This window comes from Miniopterus natalensis, chromosome 3 (assembly GCF_054644295.1).
Source record: "Miniopterus natalensis isolate mMinNat1 chromosome 3, mMinNat1.hap1, whole genome shotgun sequence".
Lineage (NCBI taxonomy): Eukaryota > Metazoa > Chordata > Mammalia > Chiroptera > Miniopteridae > Miniopterus > Miniopterus natalensis.
In genome coordinates, this window is record NC_142083.1 from 76,992,265 (window position 1) to 77,012,847 (window position 20,583).

A 20,583-nucleotide genomic window follows, 5' to 3' on the forward strand; every position below is an offset into this window, starting at 1 on the left:
TCCCGCTTTTATTTCTTTGAACACTGCGCACAGAGTTATTTTTTTTTTGGTATATCATAATTCCAGTGTCTGAAGTCTGGGGTATAAGTGGGTTGTTTGTTAGTTCTGTTTACTCTCACTCATAGTGGCGTCTTTCTGTATGAGTTTAGTAATTTTTTATTGTGATCTCATATTCTGTTGAATTTAATTTGTGGAAACTCTAAGGGCCTACACTGGAGATGGTTTCCTCCAGAGAGGATTTGGATTTGCTTTTGCCTGTTGCCAAGGGTGCTGCCAGTCTGACCCTGCCTTGAGCCCCTGTGAGGAAGCCCCTGGAAGCCAGAGTTGGTTTAGTGTTTTGCCTTCGTTTGCTGCCCAGAGGTTACCCTCTATCACAGCGCTGATAGTGACATTGTCTTTCAGTCAAGCCCTATTTACTGTTTACTGTTTACCATGTTGCTTTGCCTGTTTCCATTTACTTTTTTGGGGGTGAGATAGAGGGTTTGTGTGGGATGGGCTGTTAGAGATTTTCCAGCAAGCTCAGCAGTGCATAAGAAATTACTTGTTGTAATATATGCAAGGTCAAATGTTCACTGTATAGTGGAATTTCATCCTGAGAAATTTTCTAACTTGAATCACACCTAGAAAATTCCAAGGTTTTAAGATGTTCAGTTTCATTGATGTCTTTTTCCTCCTCTGAAAGAACATGGGGATGGAAGTTGCCTGGCATTCAGAGGAACAGATCAGAATTTCTGATATTTGTAATGTGCTTAAAATGTGTTTGGCATATAGTAAGTCTGTGTAAATCATAAAAGAATAAGTTATTAAAAGTAAGTATTTTCCATTGTGTTAGGTCTGGGTCACTACAATATCACCAGCGTACCTACCAAGCTGGGTGGAGACCTTGCAGGAGTGAATGTTGTCCAGGTTGCCACCTACGGTGATTGTTGCCTGGCTGTGTCTGCCGATGGAGGCCTCTTTGGTTGGGGCAACTCTGAGTACCTGCAGCTGGCTTCTGTCACTGACTCCACACAGGTATGAGGTCACTTACAGCATGGTGCTGGGAGGTTTGTAAATATAAAATGTTAAGGACATTTATAAGAGGTTCTTCACCAAAGTGTGATGTATAAAGTGCTAGAATGTTAAGGCCTAACCTGTTGTAAGACTGCCTCTTCGAGGTTCCAAGTTTTTGACAGTCTCATTGGAGCCTGGAAAGAAAGCTTAGATTCAAAAGCCATTATTATCAATACTTTGATGAGCTAGTCCTGGTTTAGAGCAGTATTTTAGGTATGTCTGAGTACCCTGTCTTGTTCTAAAGGGGATACAAGGCTGTTTACCTAAGTTCCTAGCGTGTCATAGTGTGTCTTTTGTTGCAGTGTAACACATATGCCCCCAAAGCACACAGATCATGAGTGTGTAGCTCGGTGTGCGACCCACACAGATCAAGCACTGGAATACTAGCAGCCTTCAGAAGCCCTGCCTGTGGCTCTCCTCACCTCTAGCTCGTCCTTCTCACCGAAGCAAGCCACCATTAATACAACACAGTAGAATTTTAAACGTTTTATTAAGGAAAACTTCAAATATAAACAAAAAGTAGAGCTCATGGCATAATTAATCTCTATATACTCATCACCCATGTTCAATTACCAACTAATGGCCCATTTAAAAAATAGAGATATAATTCACGATTTTAAAGTATATAATTTAGTGGTTTTTAGTATAGTTACAAGGATGTGTAGCCATCACCACTATCTAATTCCAGACATTTTCATTAACAGCCTCCCCTCTCCCCTCAAAAAACCCCATACTCCCTAATGGCCAGTTTTTCCATCTATTCTGTTCTAGATTGTTTTGAAGCAAATCCATATTTCATCTATAGAAGTTTCAGTGTGTATCTCTAAAACATAAGAACTATTTAAAAAAAATACTGCACTTCTTAATATTGTCAAACTTCTGACAGATAGAGAAGGGGTTTTAAATATATGTTAATGATAAAGAAACTTGCACAAGGGGAAACCAAAGATCATCTAATAAGATGAAAAAATGCATTCTCTCTGGTCTGGCTCAGTGGCTAGAAGTGGTTGCAGAATTGGCTTTGAGCTTCTGAGTAGCCAAAGCAAAGAAGAAAACATGGTTATTTAAATGATTCATTGTTTCTCTAAGATAAACAGCAGATGAAGTGTGCAGAAAGTACTGCTCTTCCTAATGCCAACGCCTGAGAAAAATGTCTCCGCATGGCCTTCCGTGGGGGACAGGGTTAGTGTCGTGTCATTGTTATATATTGCTGCATAACAAGTCACCCCAAAACTTAGTGGCTTAAAACAACACACATTTATTATCTCACAGTTTTGTGGGTCAGGAATCTTGGGGTGGCTTAGCTGGGCCTTCTGGCCCTGACTGTTTCAAAGGCTACAGTCATCTTATGGTTCAGCTGGGGAAGGCTTTGCTTTCAAGACTACACTGGTGGTGGTTGGTGGGATGCAGGTCCTTGTGGCCTGTTGGACTGGGGTTCCACTTCCTTGCTGGCAGTTAGCCAGCTACTAGTTGTTGGCCAAGCCTTCCATGGTTCCCTGCCACATAAGCTTCTGCGTGTGGTAGCTCACGTGGCTTGTGGCTTCATCAGAGTGAGCACAGGAGAAGGCAAGAGTACCAGTGAGACAGAAGCTAGTGTTTTATCTCTTAGTTTTGGCAGTAACTGTCCCTCACTTTGCTGGTATTCTGCTCATTAGAAGCAAGTCACTAGGTCCAGCCCCTCACCCCTGCCCCACAGGGCAGGGATTACACATGGGTGTGAATAGGAGAGGACTGGGATTATTGGGGGTCATCTTAGAAGTAACCCATCACAACCATGATTCTTTACTGCGGCCTAAGCCTCCTCCTGTGAGTGACAACAGTGGTATGTTTCCAGTGGCTCCGTGCTAGAGTATTTCTCAGTACTTGCTGAGGGCCTCGTGCCAGAGCTCAGTGAGGTAAAGCAGCTCTCTGGGAGCCAAGCAGCGGAGGCCCAGCCCCAGCCTGACAGCCCCACTTTATCTAGGCATACATTTTCTGGATTGGTGAGCCCCTTTATTCCTTTTGAGTCAACTTAGGGACTGTTATCTTTCAGCTGTCTCCATTTGAAAGTGAATCTGTGAAGATTCATGGCTGTCACTGAAGCACTAACAATCTATCTTTCCAAAGTTATTTCTCAGTAGAAGCGCCAAGACCAAATCCTGCTGGAAAGCTAAGCTGGCCACATTTCACTCTCCAAACCCCTGACCCTCCCATCTCTCACTCTCAGCAGATCTTGCCTCCTGTTTAATAGAGAAAACAGATGCTGTCTGATGCGAATGCCCTCAGTTTCCTACTATGTCTCCTATACCCGTACCTGTGTGTGTACCCACCCTGGGCCCGTTCCTTTTTCTAGCAGCGAAGGAGGGGGATCTTCCTGTTGAAGCTGATTCTTCTCTTTTGTCCTGGCTACCATCTCCTTTCACCTTTTCAGAAGCCATACTCTATTTGCTGGGCCTTCTTTCTCATAACTTCAGCCTGTGCTTCTCTACTCGCTTCTCCATCAGTCTTTACAACTGACTCATGTGTCTTCCATCTTAAAAAGCCCTGTGTGGACTCCTCTATCTCCTTCCGTTCTCCTCACCCCTGCCCCTCTGCTTTACCTCCTGCTTCCTTCCTAGGACAAGCCTCTCAGGAGCTGCTTTTACTTGCCACCTGTTCCCTCATCTACTCATTTTTCAGTCCATTCCACTTAGTTTCCACCCTTATGAGTTTGCTGGGTGGTCCTTGATAGGGTTACCAATGACATCCATGTTGCTCAAAATAATAATAAAGAATCTGGGGAACATTTTTCCCTCTTTATCTTTCTTGACCTCACAGCAGCATTTGACATTGACTGTGACATTTTTGTGAAAAGCACTCTTCCTTTTGCCTCTGTGACTAGACTCTTCCACTGCTGTCTTGTCTTTCTTGTTGTCCCTTCTTGGTCTCATTTACGGGGTCTCCTCTGTGCCAGACCTTTACATTTTGAGGCTCCTCATGGTGTGGACTTGGCTTTTTTTCCTCCATATTCCCCCTTTAGATCTTACCCATACCCATGGGCTGCACTTGCCATCTATATGCTTACATATCACAGTTCCAGACATCACTTTGTAGCACTTGACATTACCACTTGGCCGTCTCTAGGCACTGTGAGTTCCATACGTCGTCCAAAAGTAAACTCACGCGCATCCCCACGCTCTGGGCCTTCTCCATGGTTCGCCATGTTCATCATGTTCCCCTCTGGAAATTCCACAGCTTCCTGCATGACTGGCCGCCCTTTCCCCACCAGCATCTTGCACCGCATTCTACCCCTCCCCCTGCTGTAGCCACTCTGACCTTGTTTAACCTCCGGAATGTGCCGTGCTCACCTCATTCCCTTTGCACAGTCCATCTCCCATGCTTGGAATATCCTGCCCTTCTCCCCTTGCCACGTTACTTCTCATCCTTCAGGTCGCAGGAGAAAATGAAGCCTTCCCTGCCTGCTCCTCCCCCCAAACTACACCAGTCTCCCTGACATTCATTCTCAGAGACCCTATTCTTTCCTTCATTGCATTCAGCACAAATTAATTTCATGTTAATTGGGCTGGCAGCTGCCTCCTCCGCTAGACTAAGAGAGGGACCAGGTCTCTCGTTTCTGTTCGTATTCCCAACATCCAGTTAGATGGTTAGCATATGTTCAATGTTTGGGAAATATTTGTGGCATGAATGAATGAACTGGGACTTACATACTCTGTACATAAGACCAGAGTATTTCCAAGTTCTCACTGGTTTGTCTTCCTAACACTGTGGACCCTTCCTTTTGATTCAGGTGAACGTTCCCCGGTGCTTACCCTTCTCAGGAGTGGGCAAGGTGAAGCAGGCTGCCTGTGGTGGTACAGGCTGTGCTGTGTTAAATGGTGAGACCCTCTTGCAGACACACTGGGCAGCTCTAGGTGGGTTGGACAGGGAAGGGTCGGTGTTCCATTGGACTCACAGGCAGCAGACCTTGGCCTGAGGAAGGGAATATGGCTGGGGGAAGATCTAGGTAGATTGAATTCAGCTAATAGAGGGTGAGGTGACGTCTTGATAGGACGATAATAGCCGTGATTTATATGCAGACAGCACAGGGCTTAGTGATCTGTAGCAGCCTCTGAAACGGAGAGTGAACTTTCTCCCCCGTCCCTTAGTCTGGGCCAAAGGCTCCAGCTCTGCCTTCTCCAGGGAGACTGTGCCAAGAAACAAAAAGCAGATAGGAGAAGAACCTTAGGGTTTAGATACTGAGATCCATGCCTCTGGGATTAAACATCTGGTACCACTGATGAGTATTAAACTTTTATAACCAAAAAATCATTTTTAAGAGTTTTAGGAATCTGGCCAAAAGTTGTTTAGTGCTTGGCTTGGTATTCTGATCAGTGTGAAACATGGTGCTGTTAGGAAAAACTGTCCTTCGAGGGCTCTCCTGTGTTCAGATGGAGTTTCTGGGTGATTTATGGATTGGTCCTGCCCAGGTTACCCTTAAGATGTGAGAAGTTTGTATTCTGAGATTGGTGAGCTGGCTAGACATACTCCACAAGCAAGAATTTGAAAGAGGAGAAAAGAAACATTATTTTAAATATCTGTTAGCATATTCTTGCCAAGCGAGTAGGAAAAAAAAAGCATGTGTATATATGCATCTTGGTGGTGCAGTTTGAATTTCTAGTGCGTGAGGGCTGCTCTCGGTTTGACTTATTGACCGTTGTTTTTCCTGTAATGTAGGAGAAGGACATGTTTTTGTCTGGGGCTATGGAATTCTTGGGAAAGGACCAAACCTAGTGGAAACTGCTCTTCCAGAAATGATTCCACCCACTCTCTTTGGCTTGACGGAGTTCAACCCAGAAGTCCAGGTTTCCCGCATTCGATGTGGACTCAGCCACTTTGCTGCCCTTACCAGTAAGTGACCAAGTCGTGTGGCTCCAGAGACTGACAGAGCCTCACTCTCTCATATTCAGCCCAGACTGTGGGCAGCTCTCAGTTTCCATCCATCCAGCGGAGTGGTACCCTTGTGTGGATAATTAAAGAGAGTGGCTAATCCAGAAGTTTTTGGCTTGAGGTTGTATAATGTGTGTCTTTTTTTCATCCTGGAGTTCTGTTTTGGTTCATTTGGTTTGTGGTTAGGCTAATGTGAAAATGAATTTTCTCAAGAGGATACCAGTCAGTGGCAGGAGTGGGCACCCTTGAGTATGTTGGGGTGCTGGGGGAAACCAGCAGAGGTTTGGCAGATCCATGGTGGGTAATTAGGAAATGAATGTGTGAGGCTTAATCCCACTGCCTGGCCAAGCCCAAACCCCGATCTGACCCAGGAACGTGGGATGGCGAGGGGCAGACTTGTAAGACCATCCTGCGGTTTTGTGGAAGTAAATCTACCCGATTTCTCCAGGGGGCTGGGGGAGAGACTGATCAAAGGGAAGGCTGAAAGGGAGATTTTCTCCCAGGCTTGCCAGTGACACAGCCATAACATATCCAGTTACCCTGCAGCCCTTGAATGTGTGCTTTTCTTGATTACATCTCCCATTTCACCACAGTGACTGTGGGTTCAATTTGTTCCTCTTTAGTTGACTTGAATCGTCAGACTGTATTAATTTAATTTCATTTTGTGATTCTCAAGCAAATTCACTATTTCCTTGCAATTAAAAAATCTTTTTGTCTCATGGTAATTGTTTTCTTTTAAACATCTGGTTGGGACAGTCAGTTCAGGTCATCCTTGTTTGTGTGCTCTGGCCCCATGCTGTATGAGGACTGCTCCAGATGATCACCATTCAGTATTTTCTGAACTCCAGGCCTCGGGGCCTTAAGACACACAGGCTGCAGTGTAGACTGTTGTGCTGGTGGGTTGGAGTCTTGCCTGCCTGTATTAAAGCACCAGGTGGTAGCAGTGCTGATGGTGGAGAATCCCTCACCGCCACTCAAGCATAGTCAGCCACTGCCATTCACAAAAGAGCCTAGTTCTCGAGAGGTTTTTAAAGCTACTTTGACTTACTAAATAAGAATCATTGTGAACGAATTCTAGAGCTAGAACGAATCATTGTGCTAAGGCTTAAACTATGAGCAGAGTTACATACCTGGAAACCCATATGAAGTGTCCACTAGAGTAGACTGTTTTCTGTTTGCCGTCATGCTGTGTGCCATTTTGGGTCACACTTAATTGAATTCCCTATCTCGCTTTTCCCCAAGACGCAACAGCCACCCCCTAAGTGCCAGTCACCGTCCCTCAGGAGAGGGAGCATCAGAGCTTGGGTTCCTTCCCTGTGTGCCCAGTGTTTACATATGGCCAGCTGGGAGTTGGGGTTGGTTGGTTTACCCTAAAGTCTGCTAACATTTTGGGGCCAGACTGAATTGTGAATTGTCCTGTTAAACACATAAAATCTGAGGGTGGAGGACCAGGGGTGATGGTCAGACCAGAGGGGCTCAGATAGCTTGTAAAAAAGGATTCCTTATTTAATCAGCCCTGATCATTTTAGTCCTGGCTTTTCCATGTCTTTCTGCTTCTGCTTGCCAGATGTGGGGTAGCTGAATGGGGCCGCCACACCAAGGAGTGCCCAAAGCTGATGTGGTGCAAGTCAGAAATGAAGGCGGCGGGTTGGGAAACTGCCCTACCAGGTGTGGGTTCCTTCCTGGAGGCTGACATTCCCAGAGCCGAGGCCGCGGTGCAGTCTCCTGGGCTATTCTCATAGCAGCCTCTCGGTCCTTTTCCTTCCTGGCACTTTCTATAGTTTGTCAGCATGTATGCATTGGTTTGATCATTTGTTTATTTCTAGCTGTTTGACTAGTCCCATGAGGACAGAAACCAAGCATGTTTAGTCACAGTCCTGTCCCACCTGCTAGCACACAGACCTAGACCTGGCCCAGAGAGGTACACTAAAGTGAATTCCCTATATAGCTTCCCCCCAATCACCGTGTGTCACTTGACTAAATACTCCTGAGGTGCGGAAACCCAGACAAGGAATGACAGTCATCCTACTTCGAGGATGCTCAGATTTCAGGATTTGTGGAGGCAGAGTTTGGTCGGACATAGCTATGGACAAGGAGTGTATGCATAGGGGGCGAGCAGAGTGGGCTGTGTGCGGGAGCTGCCTTGGCCCTCCACTCCACGCACATGCTCATCTCCCATGTGATGGACACTGCAAATCTGGGCTTGGACATGTTTTTGGTATGGGGACAGTATACTTTTCCCTTCAAAATAAAGCATTACTGTCTGGTAGAAACTGAAGTTTACACTGGGCTCTGTTTGTACCAGGTTCTGGAAAGCTTGTTCTCATGGCCCTTCCTCTTCTTGGAGACTTGCCCTCGGTTTAGTCCTAACCAAGCCACCATTTTTCTTTCTTTGCAGACAAAGGAGAGTTGTTTGTTTGGGGCAAGAACATCCGAGGATGCCTGGGAATCGGCCGCCTAGAAGACCAGTATTTCCCTTGGAGGGTAAGATGACTGGGCAGGCCTGAGGGCAGGTCCACAGGGCAGACTCACTCTGTGTGGTAGCACAGCCCCGTGTGTGCAGCTGGGCCAGCACCAGGTTCCCGGGACTGCTCCTCCTGGGCCCCGCCTGCCCTCCTCCTGCTCTCTGGCATCAGGCAAGGCTGCTCAGGTGAAGAGCCAGAACCTAGCACCAGCTTCTCTGGCTGCGGGCTCACTGCCTTCGCTCCTCCCTGGGGCCTGTTGGGCGAGCGGTGGGAGGGAATGGGCCGTGTGGGGTTCCGTCCCAGGGGGCCCTGTGAGAAGCCTCGTTGGAGGCTGCCTGGGGATGTGGAGCGGGAAGCAGAAGTGTGCTTCAGAGAGGAGCCGGCTGCAGGCCGGTGCCACGAGGCTTGGGGGCTGGCAGGGAGCGACTTGAAATGGAGAAGTTGGCACGCCAGGAGCTGTTTGCAGAGGCCAGTGCAGAGGAATGTTTACAGTGAATTTAAAAGAAAGCAGGATGTTTAATATTTAGAATGTCTTACCACAGCCACCAAAGTGAAAAAATAAAGGCTTTTCTTAGGGGAGGATGCAATTAGACAAAAAAGCTCATTTCAAAATTAAAGGGGAAAAAGTTCTTTCTTCAATTGTTGTTTATCTAAGTGTTGTTTACTAAGTTTTTAAAGTTCTTAAAAAAAGGTGTTTATTTTTTTGAATACAGAACATATGTCCTTGTTCAAAGTGTATTATGGAAAATCAGTTTCCCATGTCTTGTCCCAGAGGCAACCCCAGGACTGGTGTCTGACGTCCCCTCCAGAGACAGTCTCCACCTATAGAAGTGTGTGTGTATGCATGAGCGTGCACATGCTCAAGTATTTTAGCAAGTTTCATTTTAATAATGTGCTTTGAAATGGTATAAAATATCTTTTAAAAACACATGAAAATTAAAAAGAAATGTATAATTTAAATAAAATAAGGATTTGTCTGTCCAGAACCCACTGCAGAATGTTCTGAGGCTCTTGGTATTTTAGGGGCTTGTTTCCATCGGCCCTTCCCTCGACTGCTGACTCTCCTGGGTCCCTGTGAACTTGGCAGGCCCTGGCTCCTTTAAAACAGTAGGTGCGGTTTCTAAGAAAACAGGTCAAAACGGAGACTTTAAACTTGTTAGAAAGAAATAGTTGTGCACCAGAGTTGTTCCCAAGCTGGCTGGCGCTCAGTTGCTCGTTCTCTGAGCCTGGAAATATCATTACGTGTGAGGAATGGAGAGGCGGTTGGTGGACAGTGGATGGTACCGCAGGTGATCTGAATGTTGATACTGTGGATTTAGACATCCTGCTTGGTTTTCGGTAGTTCCTTACAGTCCTCCCTTGAACCTCACCAAAAAGGCCTTTCTAAGGGGAAGCTTAGGAAACAGTAAAGCAACTGGATTTTGGACAAATGACTGCTATGACTAGGGGCTCCCCACCTGCCTTCATTTCCTCTAAATTAGAGTGGAAACATAAGGACAGCCATGAAATAAGATTGGAAATCTGATAGCATTTTCCTTATTGAAATGGCTGAGCCAAGCTTTGGGCTCCGCTGTGAGGCTGGAAGCAGTAGGCTGTTGGGGGTTGACACCACTTGCTGCTCAGACCAGACCCCTTTCACCTATTCCTCAATTACTAGACCTCCCTCCGGGAATGTCGTTTCCTGCATCTGCGCCATCAGGGAAAGGACGCTTGGCTGCTTTCTTGACAAACCATTGTCTTCCCTCTTGTACATTTGTTGAGCCCTCAGTTTGTAGAGCTACTTTGTTCCCTTGTCACCTTTTGATTGGGGTTTGGGGGATGAGTGAAGGGGAGAGTGTGAAAGGATGGAGCTAAGATCTGATGGCCTGCGCTTTCCGCTTTTTGCAAGCTCGAAGATGCGAGGCTGAGGCTCTGGGACAAAGGTGGTGGCAGGAACCAGGTTTTGGATCAGCCAGGCTGGATTCTTTGAAGATTCGATTGGTCTCCTGTTGAGTAGCTGGACCTTGCTCCTGTCCATTCTGTTGTACTCACTTAGAAAAAATTACAGAAGAGTTTTAATCTTTAAAAAACTGTATTTTGTTATTCAGTGGGGGTTGTGTTACATCAATTTAAGAGTATTTCAAGAAAGAAAAAAAAGAGTAGCCTTATTTGTAGCTCCTACAAGGGGTCCTCATTAGTTGGTCTTGGACTCACAGAACCTGGGCGTCCCTCTCAGTATGCAGGCTCAGGTAGTGACATTGGAGCCCCCTGATTTAAGCCTCTCCTTCCAAAGCTTTCCAGGATGTTTTCCTGCTACACATTGATGCTCAGAGCTCATAGAGGTTCAGTGGTTTCTTCAAGGTCATACATTTCGTAAGCAGAGCCAGGGTTAGACTCAGACGTGTCTGACTGTGAGATGCCAGTCTCCTCACTGTAGTCCCCATCCTCTGTGAGGGCCTGAGCTGGACATCCAGGGTCCCCAGTGGGAGAGAGAAGGAAGCAAGTAGAGGTGGAGACACTGCAGGTGTCATCTGGTCTTTATTGGACCCTCTGACCTGAATGGCAGCACCGCAGGCATGGGAACGGGCTGCTGGGGCGTTTTTGAATGGCCTTCACCTTTCAGCCCTGGGAAGAGCACTCACTTTCCACAGCCTTTCCTAGGGGCCGCAGAGCTGTCAGTGCGTCAGACACATTGCACTCGTTCTCTCTTAACCTCTGAACAACCTGGAAGGTTGGGGCTCTACTCACTGTGCACACCTGTGGACACTGGCTAGGAGTCAGAAGAGCTGGCCCCATCTCTTAGGATCTCTGGGTGAGGCCGTGGTGTGAATTTGGGACTCTGCCTGCAGGCTGTGCTGCCGCCTCACCATGAGCCCCTCTGTTCAGTAGCAGGTTGGGCTGGGAGCACAAGCTGGGAAACCATCTGGCTTCCAGGCCTCCTCCTTAGGTAGCCACCTCAGTAGCCACAGGCCCATGGCGGTTCCGAGGCCCCGGGGAAGAGGTGCACTGTGGGAGCTGGGCGTGCTGGGGCAGCGCCTTCTGGCAGGCCCAGCTCTCTTCTCAGCCTGCTCGCTTGGTGCCAGGAAGGAAATTTCAGAGGCAGCCAAGTCAGGGGAGCAGCTAGTCTGCTGGGCCAGCCCCAGCCCCGGGTCTTTGCTCCTCCTCAGCCCTCCCGTGCCTGTCACCTGGCGGGTGCTTGTTTTAGGAACATGTAATTGTGGAGAGAGATGTTCCTAAACTGAGTCTGCTCAGACTTTGAAGTCACTCAGGCTAAGTGTGCTTTTGGTTTTTAGAACCGTTTCCCTTTGCGATAATGTTGTGAGTGTAAATTGGTTTAGAATTGGCTCCCTTTAACCTTGACAAGGACAAAAATAAAACACGGCTGAGGGCATCTTCTGCTGGACTCCGTTCAGGGACTGAGTCTTGGAGTGCCACTGATTGCTCAACCAGGGAGCCTCCGCTGCCACAGAGAGGGGGGCCCCAGAGGCCAGGCCGTGCTTCCTGCCTCAGCCAAGGCCACTGTCCTGGCGAGTAAACCAGGGCCAAGTGGCTTACTCTGCTTTGGGTGCTAATGGCCAGAGCACTCGGGGGAACAAGCACATAGGTGCGTAAGTGTAGCAGCGGGGCTGCAGGTTAGTGTGGAGGGGGCCCTTTCCCTGGTGTGATCAGTGAAACGTGCTCTAATGGCCTGGGGGGTTGCTAAGAGTTCACCTGGGCCTGGTCACCACAGAGGCACATGTTTTCCCCTGTGTCCCTGGCCAGCCTGGAATGCTTTCTGCATCTAGGAGCCTTTGCGATGAACTGGGCACCAGTTCTTGTTTGTTTAGTGATTTCTCTAATAGGATTCGCTAAAGACGTTTGTTTAGGGTGGGGGGGTGGGAAGCACAACTTGGTTATTAGCATCCATTTGTTTGTGGCCAGGAGTCCTTAATGGACTTGTCTCCGCATGCCAAAGGCGCCAAGCTGCGGGGTCGGCGCTGCTGCCTCTGGGCTTTTAGGCCAGGCCATCTGGATTAGGCCTTTTCCCCTTTTAAGCTCAGTAAACTCCACAGGCTGTCACAGATCCCCTTTCCAGCTGTCACTCTGCCCGGCTGAGCGCCGCCACCAAGGCAGGATGGCGGGATTCAGATCTGGTCAGAACAGCAGCATCACGTCCTAGCCAAGGGCTGAGGAGTAAGTGGCACTGGCTTCCTGTCTTAAAAATTGCCACCTAAGAAAACAATACATGACATTTGCTTCTCTTTGCACCAAGAACCTCTGGAAGGACAATGAGAAACCAGTCAAAAGTGGTTCCCATATCAGAGGGAAGGTAGGGAATGTTATTTTATATTGTAGGCATGTGAATGTATTCCCTATTCAAAATAATAACAATAATAATAATAAAATAAGAGAAAGAAAAGCGCCCCTTTTCTGGAGCACTGGGGTGGCCATGTGGATGTGGGAATCCTTGAGTTGGGGGCACATCCATTTCCAAGGCCTGGCCGTAGAACAGTGAGTCATTTTAAAGGCAAACAACCTGAAGCCTCTACATCCCAGGAGACTGTTTGCCATTACCTTGAGAGTGGGGGCCTTCCTGTGATGAAGGTTGTCAGTGTAGATGGGCAGTGTCGCAGGCCTGCTGGCCAGGCCTTTGGCACCTTCTGAGACACAGTAAACATCCCCTCTCGAGTGTGCACAGGATTTGTGTGTCTGTCTGTGTCTGGAGCTAGAGCTGGTGGGCAGAGTTGGGTAAAGACCTTGGGGACCCTGAGAACAGGAGAAAGGGTTTCTCAAGCTGCTCTAGTGAGCCATGGTGGGGACCACTAGACAAGGCCACTGAACACCTGGCTTGAGGACAAGTGCTGCCCTCTGGTGGGGTCACGCTCAGAGGGGACTATATCTGTGGGATGTGTACTCAGGGTTTGTGCTTGTGCCCAGAGAGGGCTCTTGGAGGGGTGGACAGTAATGTCTACTGTTGACTGGATGGGGAGTTAGGATGGCTATTTCCATGGTGATTGCATTTACTTATCCCAGCAGACCTGCTAGGTAGGTTGTAAGTATCCCCATTTATCACCCAGGGAGGGAGCCAAGGCTGAGAGAGGCTGTCACCTACCAAGAGGTAGAGCCCAGATCAGGTCCGAGTGGGGCCACCTCCAAGCCTGTCTGCCTCCTAGCTGGCCACTCCCCCTCACCGTGTGCTGGGTCTTGTTTTTCAGGTGACGATGCCTGGGGAGCCCGTGAATATGGCGTGTGGTGTGGATCACATGGTGACCCTGGCCAAGTCATTCATCTGAATCTCCTGCATGACCCGTGTGAGCCTACCCTGGCCTCAGAACCACTTAGCAGAGGCAGCCTTTGGGGTTCTGATGGGGCTCAGAGAGGACCAGAGCCCTTCATGAAGTGTGACACTCTTTCCTGAAGCCCTTAGGAGGTACATACTGAAGTGGTCCCTGCTCCTGGTGAGACCTGCCGAATTCACGTAACGGCTGCCTTTATCGGGCTGGTCTGCAGGAAAACGAGTCTCAGGGCTGTGTGGCCCCAGCAGGGCGAGGATACTTAGAATGTCTCAGCTCTTTCCAGGGTACATGTGACGACTTCTGGTGTCACATGTGGCCCAAGAAATGAATCTCAGGAAATCTTTGCTCTCTCAGCCTGCGTTTTGTTTGATCTTAAAAGGAGGCCTGACAGAGTTTAGTGCTTGGAGGGCTTCTGCAGCCCCCTGGAGCACAGCAGTGCTTTTGGTGGGCTTGTGGGCAGGCATGCATGGGCACTGGACAAGCCCAGCCTGACTGAGGGAGCTGGGCTGGCTCCAGCCTGGGGTTTTCATTCAGGTCCCCTCCCACCCAGCCATTTCCGGTCAGCTGCCCACAGCTGGCTTGCTGCTGGGACACATGCTGAAATCTTTGCTTGGATTGGGGTTCTCCCTGAAAATACCAGTGGGCGCCAGCTCGGTGCCCCATGGGCTCACGGCTGTCACCAACTTTGTAACCATTCTCACTGCCTGGCTTGGAAAAGTGGAGAAGCCCCCACAGGAAGAAGGCAGCCAGATTCTTGTGGGCTGAGGGCTCCGAACACATCCCACAAAAGCTTGGCTGGAGTGCCAGCTTTGGAGAAGAAAGGTTCAGAGATTGTGAAAAACATTGGAGTTAGTAATATAACTTGTCTTATTCTTTAAAAAATATTTTAATATTTAAAAACCTCTTTTGGAATAATGTCTATTTTCTGCCTTTTTATTTTTAAGAACTGAAGAGGTCTTTTTATTTTTCCTGGTCATTTATAGAGATTAGCTTTCAAAAACAAGGCTTTTGATAGAGAGGCTACTAGAAATCAGTGAAAAATATGGTAGAAGACAGTCCTCCTTGAAAACTTTTCTGAACAGTCTACTCCCACAGTTCAATTGGGAGAAAATAACAAAGTATAAAAATAACTAGTAATCATGACACAAACTGGGCTCTCACTCACTGCCTGCCTCATTCATTCAGCAGTACTTCCTGTGTGCCCCTTGTGTGCCAAGGACTGTTTATCACACTGGACCACGTGGTAACAAACTTCTGTACGCAGGTCTCATGAAACACACTTTAGGAGACGAAGTGGACAATAAACAAGCAAAATGCAAAGTATGTTAGATGGTCGTATGGGTTGTGGAAAAAAATAAAGCAGGAGATGGGTGATTTCAGGAGGGTTGTAGCTTAAAGTGGAATCATCACTGAGCAGATTGCTGTGACCCAAGGCAGCAAGAACCAGCCATGTGGTGTCCAGGGGAGCAGCCCTAGGACCCCTTATCTGGGCTCATGTTCCAGTTCTCTGTGGGGGACCAATTCTTATGTTACTACAGCAAAGCTTTTCCATAAACTTGAAATACAGTTGAAAGCGATTTGTCATTTTCCATCCTGAAACTCCTGGCTGGGTCGAGTACCACACCGCCTTGGTGATGAAACACGGTCCTCAACCTCAGAGAAGATTCACCGTAGAGCATGTACTGATATGGAGGGTGAGTGCCCCTGAGGGGGGCAGTGGGTGATGGCAGAGATGGAGGGCCTCTTTCGACATAGGAGTGGTTATTAAGCTTCCCACCAAGTGACAACCAGATTCAGATCCACTACCTACCACAACCTTGGACACAGTAACCAGGGTATAATAAGGGACATCTTTGGATTTATCTTAGGACTCAGTGTCTTCCAGGTGGGCTTGGTCTGCCTGGCAGGGCGGCATGGATGTGTTCCTAGTTGGAGTGTATCTGCTACCACCAGGCTCTTTCCATAGTTCTCTGTGACACCCTGTGTGTCCTTTCTCAGCTTTGTCCCCTTGCCCCCAGGCCCTCCCAGCATTTAACACACAGGACAGAGAAACCTATGCCATCAGCTTGGTTGCTGATTTATCATTTTGTTCCTGTGTAAAGTCGGTGTTTGCAGTTCCAGGCTTCTCTCACATTGGGGAGCATGTGGATGACACCTGAATGATGTGACCACAGGCCAACTCTGACTTGTCCTCTGACCGTTCTCTCTCCTTACACCAGACTTTGTTCATTCACTTATTTGAGGTCAGTAGCCGAGGTAATGTGGAGCCCAAGTGAAAGGTGCTGCCTGGGAGGTGTGGGGACTCTTGTCACTTGGTGGCCACCACCATCTCCCCCAGTAGACAGTTCTCCAGGTGCCTGGGTCTCCGTCTTCTGTCCCAAGCCCCCACCAGACGTGCAGGCTGCCACTCCATAGGTGGGATCCGAAGGATGGCCCTGACTGGCATGCAAGACCTTAAACTAGCTACTAAAAGTCACTCAACCTGCCATTCATGTCAGGCCACCCCTGACACTCAGAATCCCATCATGGCCATTCTCATTTTTTGAATATGGTTGGCTCACATTTTCATGTATTTACTGTGTTCCGTGTGACAAGCCAGGTGGATGCTGAGAGCCATGCAGTCGAGATGGTGCTCTGACTTAGGACAGTAGGTTACATACGGTATGACTGAGAGCCCAGCACTATGCCTACACATGGTAAAAGCTCGGGCTGCATATTTGGGAACATCCACACTCTTCTCTTACATTACACCCTGGTCCCAGCACCTGGAGGGGCCCGGCCTCTCCTGACCAGCAAGGGAGCTGCTCAAACTGTTTTGAGGGGCCTTTTTGCAATTGCTGCTCAGAACTGCAGCCTGCAGGAGGGACAGACCCTTTCAGATGGCCTTGAGGGCAGCACCCAGCACTGGCCCCATGAGGCAGCCATCACCCCAGGACCTGCCCTTCCCTGTGATGGGGCCCCAGGAGCTTGCCCCTCCCCCAAAACCCCAGGTGCAATACCCAGCTGCCCTGAGACTCGGGCTGTCCAACAAGCAATCAACCAATGGATGCATAAATAAGTGGAACAACAAATCGATGTTTCAATAATAAAAATCCCAGCCTTTTTTTTTCATACTAATCTTTCTATTAAACATGAAGCAGCAGCAGCTGAGGTTAAACGAGCCAGAGACAAGGTTTGGAGTCCTAACTGCTTTTTTCAGATCTGGGGCCACACCGAGGTGCATGCTCAGCAGTCAAGTTTAAAAGGATAAATCCAGATACTGTCACCTTACACCAGGAGTCAACTGTGTTGCTAGGGAGACAAGCAGGTGGGCTGTGGCTGGTAGTGGGGAGGTTGCCTGTGGAGAGAGAAATGTCTTGCTATCACTCTGGTAGCATGATGGCAGCTGAAGTGCCAGGAGACCAGAGAACACAAAGCCATGCCCATGAGAACAATGCCCCACTGGAGTCCACCCTTGGAGTCGGAAACAAGCAGCTCAGGCTCATGGCCGTAAGCTGTTCCACAGCTCCAGCAGTTGACCTTATTGCAGTGGGAGAAGACAGGGTAAGGCAGGGGCTCGGTGAGGTATGTATCAATACTCTTGGGTGCGCACCGTGCTCCAGGCCCTGCCAGGCCCTGCCAGGTGCTGGGAGCAGTGGTGAGGAGGACGCATCTGTCCCAGCTTGTGCATCTGGGGGCTGGCTGCCGCTGGTCTGGCCTCAAAGTGAGGCCACCTGCCCACGAGCAGCCAAGGAGACGGAGTTCACGATGGGGCCTTGGGACAGATTCTGCCCATTAACCCTGGGCTTCTCAACCCTGGCTGCGCCCTAGGGTCATCTGGGGAGGCTCTTCCTTCCTTTTTGATATGCCACATCTTGGTTACTCATTCATAAGTGGATGGACAGTTCGGTTGGTTCCGCTTCGGGGCTATTGAGAATAGTGCCCAGTCATTCATGTACAAGTTTTACACTGGCCCAGCTTTGTATTTTTTGGAACATTCCCATACAAGCACTTGTGTGAATGTTTTCAGTTCTCTTGGGTATATACCTAGGAGTGGAATTGTTGAGGCATCCATTTAATTTTTAACTCTGACCCTTGTTTCATGTAATCCATAACACACACTGTAAACTTGAGTTCCAAGACACTGAATATTTATTTTCCTGAACACGGCGTGGGCGTTCCCCACAGGCCCGTTAGTGGCTCTGCCTGCTTCTCTACACTTCTCCCTCCGCATCAGGACCCTCTCCGTGCCCAGAGCTCTCCAGTGTGGAGATGGGCTGCAAGGCTGGCTGATGGCTGCCAGAGCTTCTGCTGCTTCAGCTCAGAGTTTTGGAAAAACATCTCAGAGGATGTGCTCCACTCCCAGCCTTTGTTCTCTCCATCTCACTCTTCCTTCTCTGTGCTACCCTTCACTGTGCTTATAGGAACTTTCTCTAGCTGTCAAGAGCTCTCAGAATAACACACATTTCTTTCTTGGCTGTCCTCCACACGGTGCATCCACACTTGTTGCATTTTCTACATTCCTTTTTTTTTTTTTTTTAATCTTTATTGATTTCAGAGAGAGGAAGGGAGAGGGAGAGATAGAAACATCAATGATGAGTCATTGATCCGCTGCCTCCTGCACGCCCCCCTGCTGAGGACTGAGCCCACAGCCCCGGCATGTGCCCTGACCGGGAATCGAACCACAATCTCCTGGATTGTAGGTCGATGCTCAACTGCTGAGCCATGCCGGCCAGGCTACCACATTCCTTTTTTCAAAAAATTGAGATGTAAGTTGCATAACAAACCATTTTAAAGTGTACAACTCAGTGTTTTTAAGCATATATTGTCTCTGTGGTGCAATCATCACCTCCATCTCATCCCACAGGCTCCCTTTGGAGAGCTTCCCCAGCTTGCCCCCTCCCCTCCCCAGCTGAATTTCACATGGTAAAACCAGGAGAGGCAAAGTGACCACAGGTGATGGTTTTCCTTTCTGTAGCCTTGTGCTCTTTTTGTTACTTTTTGAGAGCAAGTAGAGGAGCTTTTAAAACTATATTGATGCCAAGACCAGTTGAATCAGACCTTCAGGTGGAGTCCTGGCATGGGTAACCCCCCCAGGGGATTCCAACATGTTGGGGTGGGAACCCTGCCAAGAAGCAGCCAAAGCTGCTCCCAGCAGGAATTATGCCCTTGTTGGGGGAGGGGAACATTCATGGTTCTACATCCATGACTGCCCACCACCCTGACTCTGCACTGGGAAGGCCCTGAGCCAGCCAGGGTCGTCTCTCTGAAGATCTGAGGGCACCTGACCATCCCACTTTCCTTCTTCTATTGCCATAGTTGATGACCCTGACCCACTGTCTGCTGCATAGATGTCCTCAACAGCTCCCCGTGGCCTGTAGGAAAGCATGCGACCCCTGGCTGGTGTGAACACCCGCCTTGCATTTCTGCTCCATTCCCCACCAGCCTTGTCCGTTTCCTCCTTCCCCTTCTCCCCCAACCCCTACCTCTCCACTCCCACTACAGTTCCCTCTAGGCCCTCTGCACCTTTGCTGTTCCCTGTTTGGGTTCCCCCACCCCCAACCCCCTGCTTCATCTTACCAAGCTCAACTCTATGGTCCTGGCTTCCCGGTCTTCCCCCTGCTGCTGCAGAGGTCATTCCCCTGTCCCAGGGCGCAGCACCTCCGTGTGGTCTAGCCTGACATTGCACTCCCTGGAACAGCTTCTGTGTCTACGCCTCCTGGAGCAACTCGGGTCCCAACACTGCAGATTCATCTGGGTCCCCAGCTACTGCACAAGGTCTGGCACTGCCTGGGTGACTGAATGTGAGTGACTGGTGGGAAAAGGAGGCCTTTGTGACTGGCTTGAGAGTATTGGGGTAATCAAGTCCCCATGGATGTTGTGGCTCCAGTGGGGTATCTGAAGGACTGAGGAGGCGTTAGCCTGCAGACACGAGAAAGAAAAGCCTTCACAGCAGTCAGAACTTCTTTGGGCTCTGGGCAGCTTCAATCCAGACTTTCACTTCCATCTCCAGTGCTGCTGCTTCTGCGGGTGGGGTGGGGACAGTTTGGTGGGGTCAAGTGCCGGCACAGCCCTGCCCTGCTCATACCTGTCCTCCATGGTAAACATCAGAGAGCGGCAGGGTGAAGGGGATCCAAGTTCCAGGTCCTGCTCGTCTTAGGCCTGTCTCTCTCTTACCTGGGCAGTCACACTGCCCACCTGCCAAGAGGGCAAGAGCCAAACTTCAGAGCACCTGTGGGACACTGATCCTCCACATTAGCAACAAGGCCCTGTCCTGCCCTGACCACCCAGGTCCACCTCTGCCGGAAGCTTGGGGAGGAAGGGTGGGTGTTGCAGCCAGTCTCCAAGATGGCCCCAATGACCTTGGCCTCTTGGTTTTCAGACGCTTGTGTGATCTCCTGTGTCAAATCAGCTGGGGGAGTATGGTGGTGACAGTGTGTGGATTCTGAGGCTAGGGGAAAAACATTTTGGCTTTGACTTTGGCCCTTACTTCCTGTGCTCTGAGGGAAACCAGACACCGTACTGTGAGGACACTGGAGCAGCCCTGTGGGGAGACCCATGTGGAGAGGAACGGAGGCCTCCTGCCAACAGCAGCCCTGTGAATGAACCGCCTTGGAAGGGGATCCTCCAGTCCCAGCCAAGCCTTCAGAGGACTGCAGCCTCGTGAGGGGCTCTGAGCCTCAACTACCCAAAGTGCCTCCGAATTCCCCACCCACAGAAGCCGTGCCACGTAAACAATCATTTCAAGCCATTAAGTTTGGGGCAACTTATTCCGCAGCATCTGGTAACTGATACACCCCTCTTGCTCTGGGGGCTGTTTCCTGTCTGGTTCTGGGTGTTGGGCTGGAAGCTTTTCTGCCTTCCCAGCCCCTGGCCTGGGCTCCCCTGACCACAGGATGGAGGGAGGGGAGATGAGCCGTGGCCCT

The 20,583-nt window shown here is 49.2% G+C and overlaps 1 protein-coding gene across 1 annotated transcript in view; it reads left to right on the forward strand.

Moving 5' to 3' along the window:
• The window catches only part of RCC1L (RCC1 like), a 37,071-nt gene extending 22,478 nt beyond the window's left edge, over positions 1-14,593 (forward strand). Inside the window, exons 7-11 of the mRNA XM_016225146.2 lie at positions 833-1,014; positions 4,820-4,907; positions 5,746-5,919; positions 8,357-8,442; positions 13,598-14,593. Coding sequence (XP_016080632.2) covers positions 833-1,014; positions 4,820-4,907; positions 5,746-5,919; positions 8,357-8,442; positions 13,598-13,675 — 608 coding nt within the window. The 3' untranslated portion in view covers positions 13,676-14,593. The remainder of the gene's footprint in view (positions 1-832; positions 1,015-4,819; positions 4,908-5,745; positions 5,920-8,356; positions 8,443-13,597) is intronic.
• The last annotated feature ends 5,990 nt before the right edge of the window (positions 14,594-20,583 follow it).